This window comes from Argiope bruennichi, chromosome X1, assembly GCF_947563725.1.
Source record: "Argiope bruennichi chromosome X1, qqArgBrue1.1, whole genome shotgun sequence".
Lineage (NCBI taxonomy): Eukaryota > Metazoa > Arthropoda > Arachnida > Araneae > Araneidae > Argiope > Argiope bruennichi.
In genome coordinates, this window is record NC_079162.1 from 126338751 (window position 1) to 126355632 (window position 16882).

General features: G+C 26.9%; 1 protein-coding gene and 1 long non-coding RNA gene across 4 annotated transcripts in view; one reads left to right on the forward strand and one right to left on the reverse strand.

Moving 5' to 3' along the window:
* The window catches only part of LOC129958055 (uncharacterized), a 125695-nt gene that overhangs the window by 34765 nt on the left and 74048 nt on the right, over positions 1-16882 (reverse strand). The gene's annotated exons all lie outside the window — the stretch shown is intronic.
* LOC129958053 (hepatocyte nuclear factor 6-like) overlaps positions 1-16882 on the forward strand; it is a 183364-nt gene that overhangs the window by 21043 nt on the left and 145439 nt on the right. For 2 of the 3 annotated variants that reach the window (XM_056070212.1, XM_056070213.1), the window contains exon 2: positions 10656-10727. The exons of the other annotated variant lie outside the window; for it this stretch is intronic. In XM_056070212.1, the coding sequence (XP_055926187.1) occupies positions 10656-10727 (72 nt within the window). The remainder of the gene's footprint in view (positions 1-10655; positions 10728-16882) is intronic. 3 annotated transcript variants of the gene reach the window in all.

Consider the following 16882-nt stretch of genomic DNA (forward strand, 5'->3'; position numbering starts at 1 on the left):
TTTTTCATTCCATATAACTAGTTTTCAAAAATCACATAAGTAATGTAATTTATGCATTTATGAAAGATATCTTCCATGTGACTGCTAGATGTTATGAGAGTTGATTTATGTTCTTAAATTCCGTTATTTTATTTACGCATCTTGCAATAATTGGAAAAGTTGTAGTTCTTGAATAATTTTATCTCTCGCAAGGAATCCTTATGAAGAAATACTTTCAAGCAACGTTATAGTATTTCATACATATTGCACATTATTTATAAGCAAAAAAAAAAAAAAAAAAGAGTTTAGAAAATATACGAAAAGTTTCAATTACTATATTAGCAAAATCTACAATAGAATAAAAAAGTTATAATGTTTCATAAACATTACAAATTATTTACGAGCATAAATATTATATACATATATTTTCGTGTGATGTATGAGTATTTTCAAGAATTTATTAACAAAATTGGCAATAGAATAAAAAGCCGATTTTTATAACAAATGTACAATTTTAATGAAAAAAATAACTAATAATTAGTACAATTTTGATTAAAAGTAGGTATATCAGCATAAATAATTTATTAGTGAATGTGTCAATATAAAATCGATTCAGGTGAAAATTAATTGTTTTTATTTAAAAAAATAATTCCCAAAAAATCTAATTATTTTTTTCAAACTCATATTCTCATTTATCAATTTTTAAACAAACTGTCAAAAAATTTGCATAACAGAGTTAGATTTTTTCGTAATAAATATTTCAATTTATTTAAATGCGCTTGACCTCAATATGTCTCCACAAATATTATAATAGAGTATATTTTATTGATATACCATTTGCACATATTAAATTCAAAATAACCTTAAAAATCTCTAAAGATTTTGTTTCTAATCTCTAAGTTTTCTATTTACCCTAATTAGAATTTGAATGTGTTCGAAACTAGCTTAGAATAATTAATAAAAGAGTAATGTAATTTTTAAATTTTAAGTTTACTTTCACACTAAGGTTAAGACTGCTACTCTTAAATTATGCATTATAATAGATAATTTTTATTAAATTAATCATTCACAGATATTTTGTACTAGTAGCATCAATTCAAAATACAACTTTAAACTAACAAAAATCAAGAATTGGCAATTGCAAACAACGACTTCAGATACAAATGATTTAAAAATTATAATATTTATCTTCCATTTTGCATACTACATCTATTGAAATGCTTAGTAATGTATAGTTAAATTCGGTTTACAGGAAAGATGCAAATTTTTAAGAACGAGAATTTAAATTATAATATCATTATACGCGCATATAAATTAATAGCTAACTGACATATTCTTTTGTGTCGTCGTTACACACATATAACACCATTTAGGTACTCCAATGACATAAGAAAAAAATTACCAGTAAAGTGGCCTAAAATATATCTTTTTTTTTTTTTTTGCTTATTTGTTTTATGAATGCATTTTTTCTTCAAAAAAAAAAAGCAACCAAGACGTGCAATTTAAATAAAATTTAAAATGTTATTTTTTGAAATAATTTATATCAAATCCCATTTTATTCAACAATTTCATTTAAAGTAGAGTATAGCTTTCTTTTACTCGATAGAAACGCTGCATAATTCAGTGTTCCTAAGAATAAATATTATATAAGAAATGTAAAAGAGTTCAAACAAAGAAAATTCACTGAATAATACAAGAAACTAGTAAATTAAATTTGGCTGGCTCAATTTTTGCTTTCTTTTGTACTCAAGGGGCGCAGCTTTTCATTTGATCGATTAAACATGGACAAAACTTTTCTATTTAAATCGGGTAAAGAACAAACTATAAAAAATTACTGAGCAAATTCAAATTGAAGCAACTAATACAGTACAAAAAAATCGCTTAGCAACGGATCAACAAATGCGTTTGGAAAGGTATTTGTTATATAATTAGATCAGGTCCATTAGTAACGAGCGGTTTGTTTACTGTTGAATTTCAAATGAATTTCCTTAGAGATATAATTTCTATATATTTCTCCATCTCTTTAGGATTTCTAGTAAGAAAGAATGATAGTGTAAATACTCATTTGTCCTTTATGTAAATCAGTCTAAGTTTGAAAGAAATAATGTAAATATTGCTTATTGTTAATTACTCTTGTGTAAACTGATATTTTCCCAAAACAGTATTGACAAGCAAACAAGTTTCTGACAATAGTTTTGTAAGCCTCTGAAACATTTAAGTAATTAATTTGGAAGTTGAACTCGTAATCAGCAGACGTGTCTGATTAAAATGAAAATTTGATTGGTAAATTTTCATAGTCAAGCCTCTTTACCCTTTTGAAAATATTCAAATAATTTCTTTTGATTTAAAAAAAACTGAAGACGACATTTTTGAAGTTGTTTGAACTTAGCCCAAACTACAATTTAAATCTTTGCCAACCGGTGGAAACAATGTCTTTAAGCATTTCTTAGAATCAATATAGAATCGACTAATATAAAGTGAAAAACAGTAAATAAAAAAATAAATAGTCTCAAATTTTATCATTAAAATAACCTTTCTCAACCAAAAACAAATAGAAGTTCATATCAAAGATACCGATTTTCTAGGAAATTACAGCAGAAGATCAAAATTCCCACAAATGAAACCTATGCTTTTTTTTACATCAATCAATATCTACTTTACTGAGTATTTGTCATATTTTTAGCAAATTACATTTTCGAAAAAAAGGCAAAAACATTTTAATGGCATTTATCTTTAAGTAAACAAATGCTTCAACAATTAATTCAAATTAACAATTTATCAGCTGATTAACAATTTATGAGTTGATTGCAGCTATCATGGAATAATATTTCACTATTTAAATTGTATTGCAATCTCCTTCTTATTTGTTTATTTCTGATGAAAATATGCTGTTAAGAATCAAAGAGAAAGTGCCGTTGGAAATCGGTATTGAGAATTGGTCTGAGTTACATCCGAATTATCGACAATTCCACAGATTCAGTTCAAAAATAATGTTGACACTTAAAATAATTATTTTACAACAAATCTAACCAAACAGTCCCGATAAAAGATATATTGTGATATTTTATTTTAAATGATGAAATTAAATATGTGGACCAGTTTAAAGGAAAAATGGAATATTGCTCTAGGCTTATACTTTTATTATGATATTCAGATATAAATCTCGGCAATACCGTAAAATAACGAAGTACTTGATAGTTTTTAATTGATTGTTTTTCGATAAGAAGTCTGATTTCTTGTAAAACACAAGACCGATTATTATTTTGAAACTGGTATTTCACGGTTGCTTAGATGGATGGTTTTCAATATACCTTGCTCTGATTCTTACTTTAAAGAATAGAAAGCAAAAATATGTAATACAAATGCAATAAATAAATAAATATGTAATAAAAGAAGTATAAATTTGTATTGACTCAATAATTCCTTTCAATGCTACAAATTCTCAGATTATCGATCTTATATTATTTACATCTCAAATAAAATAAAAATGACGTACCCATTTACAAATGAAGCTATGGTATTTACGTACAATCATTAATAGACTAAAACAAATTTTAGCAAATAATAAGTAATAGAGTATGAGAATAGAATAATTAATCTCATCAATAAAAATTTTAACATTCTTATTTCATTCCATAAGTAATCTTATAGCAGTTCAATCCATTTCCTGCCAGACGAATCAAACAAAGAGACGATAATCTTCTTCTGCTTATCGTAGAGCAGAAAAAAATATATTCCGCAAAAATATAAACATTCCTTTTCTGTGAAAGCCTTAGATCGATAAATATTTTACTCAAAAGAAATGAAATATGAGATTTCATTTATGACATCTTGTGCTATTTTTAGCATCGAGATTATAGTAGTAAACGGAGTTTAAGAATATTGAAAATGTGATATTTACTTACAATGATTATTAGACTAAAAAATATTTAGCATATAATAAGTAATAGAGTATGAGAATAGAATAATTTATCTCATCAGTAAAAGCTTTGCCATTCTTATTTAATTCTGCTAGTAATCTTATAGCAGTTCAATCCATTTCCAGCCAGACAAATCAAACAAAAAGCTGATAATCTCCTTCTGCTTTTTGTAAAGCAGAAAAAAATATTTCACAAAAATATAAACATTCCTTTTCTGTGAATGTATTAGATCGACAAGTACGATCAAATGTGATTAATCGATAAGTAGTAATTCGGAAGTAACGAAATATGGGAATTTCATTTAATCATTTGTGGCATCTTATGTTATTTTAACATCAGATTATATTACTAAATGGTATTTAAGAATAATGAAGACATTGTTATTTACATTTAATTAAATTTAATAGCAATATTATTGACTTTTTAAAATAGATGCACTCATTGATCGCAAATGGGCCAATCAATCTGTTCGAAACGAGATGAAATAACGAGCGTCTCTTTCGTCACACTGTAAATCAGTATTCTGAACATGAATCGTCTACTGGCTGTGAAGCAAAAGAAACTCTCACTCAAGAGAAAAACTCAACTCGGCGAAACTTGGCGTTGAACATTTTTCTTGTTAATAGAACGTTGCACAAATGCTTAAAAGTGCATAAAATATATATCTTGACTCGGATGTTTTATTTTATCTTTTAATCATGTCTGACCTTAATTATTTTTCTCATGTCAGTTTGTTTAGATTCCTTACATATATGTTTTTTCGTAAAATCATATGTTATTTGACATTTTTGTTATGGATTTAAAAATAAAATAACTATTAAATAAAAATAAAATGGGTTTAAATATATCTTACTTTAAAATTAAAATAATATACTTATAAAAAATAAATTATAAACTATAATAAATATAAAATGCATTCCAAAATATCACTTTGAAAACAAAACCATAAAGTATATAAATAATTCAAATTGAATTAATTTATAAATCACTTAGTTTCTTGAAGAAAGTTCTGAATTTCTTCGTTTAAGATGATTTAATAATAATTTTAAGAACAGTTTTGAGAAAAAAAAGCAATTAATTTTATTATAGTCACCTTTCAATAGCAGCCATAATCTTTTCTAGACAGTCAATTCATGTAAACTTCTTTCTTATTAATATCCATCTAGCTCCTTTGTTTTCAGTTTTCGGATAGTTATTAACAATGTTCATTCGCAAAGAAAGCACCTTAACTAGAATTTTAATATAATCTTATTATATAGAAGCCCTACATGTTTTACTCCAGTTAGTTGATAAATTTATAAATTCATTCAATGAATTATAAAGTTATTAGCTATAAATAATTAAACTGATACTGAAAAAGTTTGCTGTTTTATTTATTTTTGGAGAGTTCACCGAGATAAAATTCGTCGCTTCTTTTATTCTTCAACAGTTTATTTCTTAATTATTCGTTTAGGGAGTGCACTTTCTTTCCAATCTGAATAAAAATAAAATTGAATTCTTTGATATTTTACAAAATTAAATTTGTTATTTTATAAAATCTTTAGATGAACATGTTCAATTACTGTGTTTCATATATTTTTCATTAGCAGGGAATAAATAGCCTACACGATATTTAAGAATAAAGTTACTGAGAATCGAAACGAGAATTAATTTCGTCAATTTAGTGCAAGTTTATTCAAATTTCACGATTGATATTCCGACATGAACTTTCGATTTATTTAAATTTTCATTTTTATAAATAATGATTTTAAAACTGAAAATGGAATTAAATAATTAATGATATAGTTATGTGTGTGCGTATATGTTGTAGTTTATGAAATTATATTGAAATACATTTTTACAGATAAATGTCTTAATTCTTATTTATGTTTCTCAGTCTAATTATATTTAAAACCAATTTTATTACTATACGAGGGCTATTTTAATACGGATCTCGTAATTTTGAATCGTAAGCAAGGGACGAGGATGTCATCTGAGCTAGCATTCTCTCGCCAAAATCCGCGCTTCACCAACGACAGGAAATTTGATTTCGACGAATTTAGCATGCACCAGGCTCACTTACATGGCATTTCCTAGAGGGAATCGGATTTCAAACCTGAGGCCTTACCACAGACTCCTTATTATTGTTAGAAGTTTCTATTTAAATAATTATACTTTTTAAGCTTGTTAAATTGAATGTTTACATTTTCAATGAAATTTTAATTTTTATTCACTTAAGAAGAACTCTAACAATAAAGAGTTACGTGAATAAATTTTATTCCAAAAGTAGACATTAAAAGTTTCCTTTCTCTGCATAATTTTACTGGCTTATGAATATTCGTCCTTTTGAAGAATTTATTTCAAAATTAGAATAAATCATATTGCCATATACCAAATTTCATCTATCTCGCACAGTGCATTTTTGAAATTACCACGTTCGGATAGGAGGATAATTTACCTTTTGACAGATTTTTACGAAAATTTAACACGTTAATTAATATATCTAACAAATAGGAGAATAATTTATCTTTTGACAGATTTTTAAGAAAATTTAACACGTTAATTAATATATCTAACAAATATACATCTATCAAACACAGATAATCTAATTTTATACACCAAATTTGTTTTTTTTATAATTATATTACTCACGTGTATGAGAATTGACAACCAGACAGACAGTTTACCTTCCATGAATTTGGACTAAAATTTGATTCAAATATACAGTTTTATTGCAAAGATCACATACCAAATATCACCTGTCTAGCTCTTCGTGATTGAATAACTATACTCTTAAATTATCGTACCATGCTCATATAGTAAGCACAGACAGACAGTTATAGCACGCGTCTTTATCAATGCACTAAGAATCATTACGATAATTATATAATCAGAGAGCTGATACATACACAGTTTCAAAAATATTTTCTATCTGAATTCAGAGAGATATAATATTAATAATGTTTCGTATTTTCAAGTGCATATTTTTTGAGGATAACAAGGCTTTCTCTATGTTTCTTAAACGAGATAGTAAATAGGTTAATTAATTGTTTGTTGTTTTATTGTGAAATATCTTTATGAACAAGGAAAATAAACAGAACGAGCCTCTTGTTAGGAATCAATCACATATTTCTATAAAACAGGCTATCATTCTCATAATATATCTAAAATTTGTACAAATTATAAACTCCTTAGCCTTCAAGTGATGAATAATAAAATGACCCCGATATTTGTGATAATAGGTTTGAAATACATCATGAGTTTATATTACATATATTATACAGATACATTTGTATTTGAAAAATATTTTAGTCTTTTTATTTTTTGAGAAAATTAGCACATCTTAGATATTTGTACATACGCTGTAGTAAGTAACAGTTTAAATAATTTTATTTATGATATATTATTTCAAAACCTTGAAATATTTTATCTAACTTTGGTAAAAAATTGTCATATAGCGTCTGTCTAAGGAAGACAAATGAATCAATAATTAATTAGCATGGGAAAAAATGAGAAATTCCTAATAATTTTTCTTTAAATAATTCTTTTTCTTTTCTTTTCATTCCTAATAATTTTTCTTTAAGTTTTTATTTTTATAAAATTAAAAATATTTTTGTCTTTATGCTTTTTGGCAAATTTACTTAACAAAATATCTAGGAATTTAATAAATTACTTCGACATTTTTTTTAAATGCTATGAAACGAATTATTTAATGCTGAAAAATATTTTTGAAAACTTTGACTAAAAATGTTTATTCGAACCTAAATCTTGAAAATCATTTTAATTCCTAATAAAACAATATAATGATATTTTTAAAACAATCATAAATATTTAAAAAAGTATTCTGATCCTTTTGACTCCTTTAGAAGTATTTCGTAATTTAACCATTGTTCAAACTCATTGTCTTCCGAGTAGTCAAAACAGAATGGCAATATAAGCAAACTAACAATTTACAGGAAATAGAAAACACACTGTTCTCTTACAGGAAATTCGTTCTCTATTTCTTATCATTATAAGCAGGTAACTAAAAATAAGACTTCGTGTATATTGTTTTGCTGCATGTTTCACTCAAAGCTGTTATATTCAGGTCAAATATGTTTACATTTCTGTGAATATTAGACTAACACCATCAAATCAGTTAAAATTTCTAACAGTATTTCCTTTAAACAGAGGATAGATAATACATTGATCTAATCATTTTAAACGAGCATGAAAGTTCAAATGCTCTGTATATGTTAAATCATTTTTGACTGATTGATTTATTTTGAATGAGTGTTTGAAACTGAGCATTACTTTTCAGGTAAGCGTGATGTTTCAAAGCATTAAAATTTTGTGTTAAGGTAATACTAGCATGTACCTGCAACTTTTTCTGAGTTAATTAGATAATAAATTGTATTAAATAAGTTCTTTAGAATAGGCTAAACTAAGAATTGGAGAAAGAGTCTAGATAACATTTGAATTGTTTTTGAAATTTAAAAATAAAAATATTATGATTGTATACAGGTAAGTCTGTTTTAACTTACCTGTTTCTATTCATGTAATACATCATAATTTATTTATGCACAAAATGACTATTTATTGTAAATAATGTATGATATTTCTATATATGACATTTTGGTGTGAAAAAAGAGGTATTTATTATCTTTAAATTTTATGATTGTAGCTCTTATTGAAATCGAAATTACTTTGGATTGTTTTTTTAAATGTTAAGAAGATTATTACTCTTAATATGCAAATTTTATATTATTTTTATTAGCAATAATAATACATAGAAAATATGTGTTTTGTTATTTCTAAATAAAACTCCAAAATTATGAAATTTCAGCTAAAATTATTTTATTCGAGCATCATATACATAACACATGAATCACGAAAACATGCACACGAATTATGGCAAAAAGTGTGAAGCACAGCTAACTCTTTTTGCTTTCATGATTCAAAAATGAACCAACCCTTTTTTGTGACATTTACCTTTCCTTTCGATATTTTTCCTTTTTCTATTAATGCATGCCAGTATGCTTGTTGAATTTGTCATGGTTCATAATCCCTTTTTAAATGTTTTTCTCTATGTGCCCTCTATGTGTCAGCAACTTTATGGTGTGTTTTTGAATTATTTCTTACATAGATTGCTGATTTGTATTGTTTTATACAGCTTTTAATCTTTGCACTGCTTTTTCTTTTGTCTTTAGAATTTTTCTCCTCTAAGTGTTTTCACTTTTAAATGTTTTAAATTTTATAGTAAAATGTAGAATTTTAATTTCTTTTATTTTCAGTAATTTATCTCACTAATAAGCGGGGATATGTAGACATTTTGCGTAGTGATAATGCGTTGCTTTTAATATTAGTTAATGCACAGGAGCTTTGTTGAAGGGATTTTCTCTTCTACTCCTTTATTATATAACTGAGATAAAATCATATCTGAAAGCACATGCCTCCTTGAAAATACAGCAAAAATAAAATCACATAATTATTAAAAAAATGCCTATAGATGACATTTGGCTCCTAATTTTGCTTAAAATTGTTTTTAATTTCCTAGGGAATATAAAACTGAAATTGAATAAAAAAGAAATCAGTCAGTAAGTGAATAAATTGAAATTTTTTGGAAAATAAAAGTTGTTTTAAGAATTTATGAACTAACTTTTATCTACTTCTTCGCACTACATTTCAGGCAGATTCCTATAGGAAGACTACTTATTTTTTATACAAATAGTAGTGATAATCTTAAACTTTTTTAATAGTTTATTGCCCACATATTGCTTAATTATTTTCTAAATAAAAATGTCATTCTTAAAAATTCGCAGAAATAATTTTATAAATAATTACAACTACCTTTTTTATCATTTACTAACAAATGTAAAATCGAGAAAAACAAAATCGAAAAAACAAAATCAAGAAAACTTTCTGCTATTTATTGCAGACACCATTAAAAATAGAAATAAGACAATCTCATGCTTAATAAATGAATTGCATAAGCTTTCTTTACTAGGCCTTTTTCGACTCAAACACTTTTCGTAGTAGAAATATGGTTTCGGTTTATTATATTTTTCGCTGATTTAATTACTAAATATTTCACTCGAATGAGTTGAAACGAAAACTTTATTTGAAATTTAGGACACATTTTTTTACAATAACCTTTAATTTTGAAATACAGTTAAGACCGGAAGAAAATATAATTTGTAATCATACACCGAATATATTTTTTCACTTTTTCTTTAGAGAATTTCCTATTTTCACCTGATTGCGAAAAAATTACAGCTAACAAAAAACAGTATTTTTAGATTATAATAGGTAGCTATCATTCAACCCGCTCGATAGATTGATCGATAAAATTCAATCTTTCCAATATTTACTGTGTTTCTCGGTTCTAAATTTGATTTGAACGATTTAACATCGCGTTTTTGTAAAATGCAAGAAAAAATTTTCTATACAGGAACCTACTTTAGATTGTTAAATTTGCTGTTACTTAAACTAAACTTCAATAAATAAATATGCACTTCAATAATTAATGTATTTGTTTCCTTTACTGATTTTTAAGTGTCCTTAAATCAAAGTATGTCTGACATACTTTGAGTTAAATGTTATATATCCCAGATCCTGGCAACCCAGAGAATCTGTGGACTTCCTTCTTTTGAATGTGCCATATTTACCTCTTTTTTTAAGCCTGTGTTACCCAAAAGAAGCATGTCTTTTGGAAATGCATTTGTTGTGATCCTTGTTTAGTTTTGGTTGTCTCCTGGTAGTGATTTTGTGTTCTTTTGTTTTCTCTTACCCTTGCAGACGGAGGCTCGTTTTCCCGAATGTTACTGGACCGGCAACCCTCCTCATCTTCCTGCCCTTCTACGTCCACAGGTAGGAACTCCTATCACTACACACCACAGACATACAAACAAATCTAGAGATGCTTTTCAAAAGAGTACATTTCAGTCATCGAGTTCCTAGATCTAAAATATTGATAATAAGAGTTGTGTGCTACATTAACGATGAATCATATGATTCATCATTTATGAGTTTATGAACATATTTCGTTGATGAAACAGTTTATGAAAAAATAAGTATGGAAAAAGAAAAGGTATATATGATGCTCAAATTGTCTCATTTAATTGCAGCCATATTCGAAAATGCATATTAAAAAGTAGAATGCGATAGCAACTGTCGTAATTTCATTTGAACTAAAAGAGTAAACCAATGCTCTGGTAATTTTATGATTAATTCATTATTTTTCAAATAAAAGGTTTGTTTGTTTGTGTGAGATGAGGAATTATGAACTTCAGCAAATAATAACGATTATAGCATTGATTTTCATAACATTTAGATGGTGGTATAGTGAAGAAGTGAAGCTTACACATCATAATTTTTTGTAACGAAAATGCATCAAAAAAACCGTAAACAGGAAAAAAGAAATCGGGATTGTAATCACGACTGTCAGGAACTGAAATATTTACCGCTATTCTATCTCTGAACATAGTGCAAAATATAAACTTTTCGTGGAATTCTTTTCTTTTAAATTACAAGTTAATCAGGCAGAATTAATAAGTAACTTGAGGGCTTTTAAAAGTTATATGACAATTATTTTGACAATACATGCCAAAGTGCTACCTTGGAATAAATATTCCCAAAGGAAGTCTCAAATTAATCTTTTTTAGCCATTGTAGCTGCCTTCATAGAAGTCAATAATTGCTATTCTGTAATTCGTTCAACTCATTGAAGCCATTTAATTTTAGATTTCGTAGAAATAAAGCATTTCATCTATATCTACCTTACAAGGAAATTATTTCATCTAAAAATGAATGCAAACTCAAAATATCACATCAATTTATTTTCAACTGTCAGAGATTTTGAGATTATAACTGATTATACTTTTCAATTACTGGGAAATTTTGTTGTAAAGAATGTAATACAAATTCAGAAATTTACATAGGGATAAGATATGATTTCAAAGTAAGTGATAAAACTAGGAAGTTGGTGTGGAAATAACGTTATTTAAGAAAAATTTATAACAGAATCGCTGATAGCAGGATTTATAACGATGGCAGCAAATATTTTAAGTACTGCTATTTTCCGTAAGAAATAGCATAAGTCATGTCTCCAGAAAAACAATTTAGTTTTAGGAAGAAAAAAAATGCTATATCCTTCAATCAGTTTTACTCTTCTCATGTTCTATCATGTTATATAGCATAATAGAAAAAAATTGAATATGGAAAATTCGCAACATTATAAATTTAAATTTAAAGTGCGTAGATTTAGGAACTCTTTGACGAAAAGTACCTAGTTATAATTAGTTTCACAGTTGAGTAAAATTAGTTAGATATCATGTTATTCAAATGACACATATTAAATAATATATTATAGAAATTTAGAAATGTTAGATATTTTTAATTACTATGCATAAATGACAATAATTAAAATTATTTGAGTATTGTCATTTATATAAATATAACAGATAGTCACTAGAAATTGTAATTAATAATTCTGTACTTAAAGACTGTTTGCAAATTAGGAAATGATGCTTTTTTTTATATTCATATTTGAATATGGCTTACAAATGTGTGAAATATCTTTGAAATTTTAGTATATTTATTATAGCTAGAGGAAAATTTTGATAATAAGCTCAAAACGATTTTATTTCAACTTTCAAGATCAAAATTCATTTGAAATTGGATTTCATGGAATAAATGACAAATGAGAGTCACTTATTCGAAAATATACTACAAAATATTTGAACATTTGAAAACCAATATTAAAGACACGATATTAAACTGTCAGTTAAAGCGTTTATAAACATGTGAAATTAAAATTTTACTAAACTTCTTACCTATCACATGTCAATTTTGATTTGAAATTTTCTCTAACCGAAAATCCATTATCCCGTGATTATTTAAATGCTATTTGTTTACTCTTTTACATACAAAAAAATTTTCATTGTTTTCATTTTTTTAACAATTTACTGAAATTTGAACTGAAGTCAACAATTATTCAATTGCATCTGAAGCACATGTGACATTTCTATCGTTTGTTAGACTAAATATTAGGGGTTTCTGAATTGATTTGTATTTAAAAGGAAAATACTTGAAGATTGACGTCTTTGGTATATGGTATTGATTTAACAAATTTATGAAGAACAATATATAATACATTCATATCCAACACAATTAAGAAGAAAAATAAAGAGACAGAGAAAATTGTTTAAAAATATTTAAGAAATTTTAATTTACATGCAAGTAGACTTTCAGCAAATTTAATCTAAATAATGAATAAATGTTATCAAGGAAAATTAATGATTGTATTAGCCTTTTATGAGTTTTAAAATAAGCAAAGAATTCTTATTTTGTTTATATTAGAGGTTAACCACCTTCGGAAACCAGTTGAGTTTCCAGGGCAAATATACTGAATATTAGTACTTTGAAAATTCACAAAGGAAAAAAGAGCATAGTAAAATATTGTTAGAACAAAAAATGGTCTGAATTTTATAGCAGCGATGAAAAAAATAGCGGAAAATTATAAATAACAATATTATTTAAAAATTGCGAAAATTAAGAGAAGAAATTGCAGAACAACTAAATTAGTATTATTGGAAAGTATTTTTAATTACCTTTTTTTGAAAATGTATAAATATTATTTTAGATTTAATGTTTTCTTTAAATTTTATTAATATATTTTATGTTTAATATTCTTTAATTAACTTAATGTTTTGATATTTGTAATTAACTCAAATTTTATAAGAATAAGTCATGGATACATATTCCCACCTTTCAAAGTATGTTTATGCCGAATATCTTAGCGCAAGGTCCAATGGTCTGTCCTGTATAGCACCAAAATACACACATTCGATTTTATTATTAAAAGAGATTTAAAAAAACTGAATTCATTTATATTTAAAGACACTAAAGTCAAGCTTAATTAAAGAGAGCAATAAAACTTTACGCCTTTCTACTGTAAACAGTCCAGATAAAACTTGCAGAAATTCGTTTCAATGTCAGCTACAACAGTTTTAATAAAGAAAATGCGCTCAATAATAGACTAAATGCTATTCTCTAGTTAAACACATACAATTAATAAGGTTAAAATTAGTTTTAAAGTTTTAAAATTCTTTATGAAGCCGATTTCATCGGAATCGTTTGTCAAAAAAGTCTTCCCCTAGTAAAAAGTATTACGTTTGTTAGTTTCGAAAGTAGCGTCGGCGCCGATCGATTCAAAAAGTTTCTCCAGTCAATATACTTTCACCGAGACTTCAGAAGGTCAAGGTTTCCCGAGAGAGAGTTTCTTCTTTTTTTCCGTGAAGCGAAAATTTTTTTCACCGAGTTTCTCCTTTCCTTCTTTTTCTTATTTAAATTATTGAGTACGTTTTCTTGTGCCACCCAGTTTCTCAGTAGCGTCACCGATTTAAAAGTATGTTTTCTACGAAATGGGGAGTAGGGGAAAGTGTTGTACTTAAGACCGATTTTCAACATTCATTTTTTATTAGCATCGCATGTAAGTTAAAAATTCTGTTGCGAATGCTGATCTTAATTCTGTTTCTTTTGTAATCATTACATATTTTAAAAGATCAACATTTTCAATTTTAACTTCTTTAATTATTTTTTAAACATCTTATATGGTAATAAATGGTGTTGTACCTTTGGCCTGCGCTTATTCTAAGAACACATATAAGTGAAAAAATTAATTTTAATAAGATAAAATGATAATGTAGTTATTTTTAATTAAACCTTTTTTTATATGTATAACAACAAAGAATTAACAAGAATTCATAGTTTTTAAAAATTTCCGTTTAAAATATATTGATTGTTACTATTTAGTGAATGAGCAAAATATTTATTGAGCTTTATCATTTGGAAAAAAATCTCTAATTTCAGAATTCATTTTAATGAACCATTTTTATAAAGCATCGGAGTTTTTATTGAGTCCTTTTTTTTTTAAAAAAAAAATAGTTTTGGGGGCATTCATAACAACCATTTAGTTTCACTGCCTGATAAGCTAGATTTTCAAGACTGTCAGTGGTAATTGACTTAATCTTTGCTTAAACTTTTGGTCTTTCTTTACTTGTTTTTATATTGTGTTGAGAAATAGAGAAAGGCTTTTTATTTTCAAAGGATATCACTAAAGAGGTCAGTGGTGTATTTAGACTGACAAGACTTCGGGTCAGAATCTGTGTTGACGAAGGATGAATCATGCATGAGATGCGAATGAATCACCAACCTGTCAGTTATAGATGATGGCAGAAATTCATCTTCAGCAAAAACATTCTATCAAAAGAAAACAAAACTTATAACCATTCGATGACATCATTTGAAGTCAAGTTTCAGTAGCCTCATCGTATATTGTAATCGGTTTACCACTACTACTTGTTGTTAACATTCAATTGTTTCATGTCTGGTTGTAATCATTTTTGAAGGGACAAAATAAGTCTAACGGATGCATTAAACGATTGTTGTGAGGGTGAAAGATCCGGAAAATCACGCCGTTTCTGCCATCTCCATAACAAGAATAGTTACATGAATTTCGAAAATGTCGAAGTCTAACAGTGCGATTTCTTAAGACTTAGCTGAATAAGATTGGAAAAAGGCTTAATAATGGGAGAAATGATGTCTTGTAAAGTAATCTGAAAGTATTCTTAAAATCTATAAGCTATCTTAAGAAAAGAGTCATTGATAAAAGTAACCTAAAGATTAAATGACCTGAAATTAATATATTGCTATCGTATTTCAAATTATAGATTGAAGTATGTTTAAAACTCAGAAATATTTTAATGAATATTGCTTTCAAGAGTAAACTTTCAAAAAAGAGGAATTTATGAAAAAAGGGAATTTATTTCAAGTTCCCGAAACATATTTAACTTCCCGCCATGACAAGGATTTGTTAAGATTACGATGAAAATCTCTTGTGATAGATCATATGACAAAAGATCAAATAAAGATGGTATACATAAATTACATTATTCTTCACAATCTGAATAAACGGTCTTAAATGAAGTATCCCTAGTTTCCTGTAAATAAGAAAGATTGTACTGCTGACCAGGTCAAAGGAGTAACACATCAAGGTGCTCAAAAGGACAACAGAGTACGTTTTCACATTAAAACCTCTACAACTCATTTTTGTTCAGAAATAGAAAAATCAAAATGTGCAGAAAATAAGAATATTAGTATGCTTACACAAACAATATTTCTTAATCATATCAAAAATGCTATGGAGCTAAAGGTAATGTTTGTAATACTTATGTTTTAACAGTGAAATCATCAGAGCAATCATTTATTTAAAATAACAACAAGTGAATTGGTTCACCTTTGTATTAAAACAAAAACAAAAAACTTTTAAATAATATGTACGTGTTCTCTCTGTGCCCTCTGTAGCTCAAATAGTAGTGATCAAAAATATAACACTCTCCCCTATCTAATCCGAATAAAGAAACCAAGACAAACGTTAAGTTTCAGTGACTATGAAAGAGAACTCCCTTCTTAATTTTAGATTACAAAGTTGTCACAGGAGAAAAAAATTCTTTTTAGTAAATAGAGATATTTGAAAATGGCATGAATAAACTTAATAGAAGTGAAAAATGCATTTAAATGCTCATTTTTATTCATTGAATGGTTTAGCATGAAAATAGCAAAAACGACCAAGATTAGAGAACTGGATGAGACATTGTTTTTCATCAAGACAATATAAAACCGTATGTTGCATTGGCTTTGTGAGAAAAGGCTTAACACTTTCATAGGGAAGTCCTACTATATCCTCCGTACTCCCCAGATCTTGTTCCGTTTGACTATCAAATGTTCCCATCATTAAAAAAAATTATATCTGTGATAAACGGTTCCTATCTGTAAGCGAAATAAAAACACACATCGAGGAGCATTTCGGAAACCCCAAAAGGTTTGAAAAGAGATAATGATGAGGCTTCCTGACAGTTGGAAAAGGATGATAGAATTCATATATAATGAAAAAATCAACCTTAAGCAACAATTATTGGATGTTTATTTCAAACAGAAAAAAAAATTAATGAGGCACCCTATTAT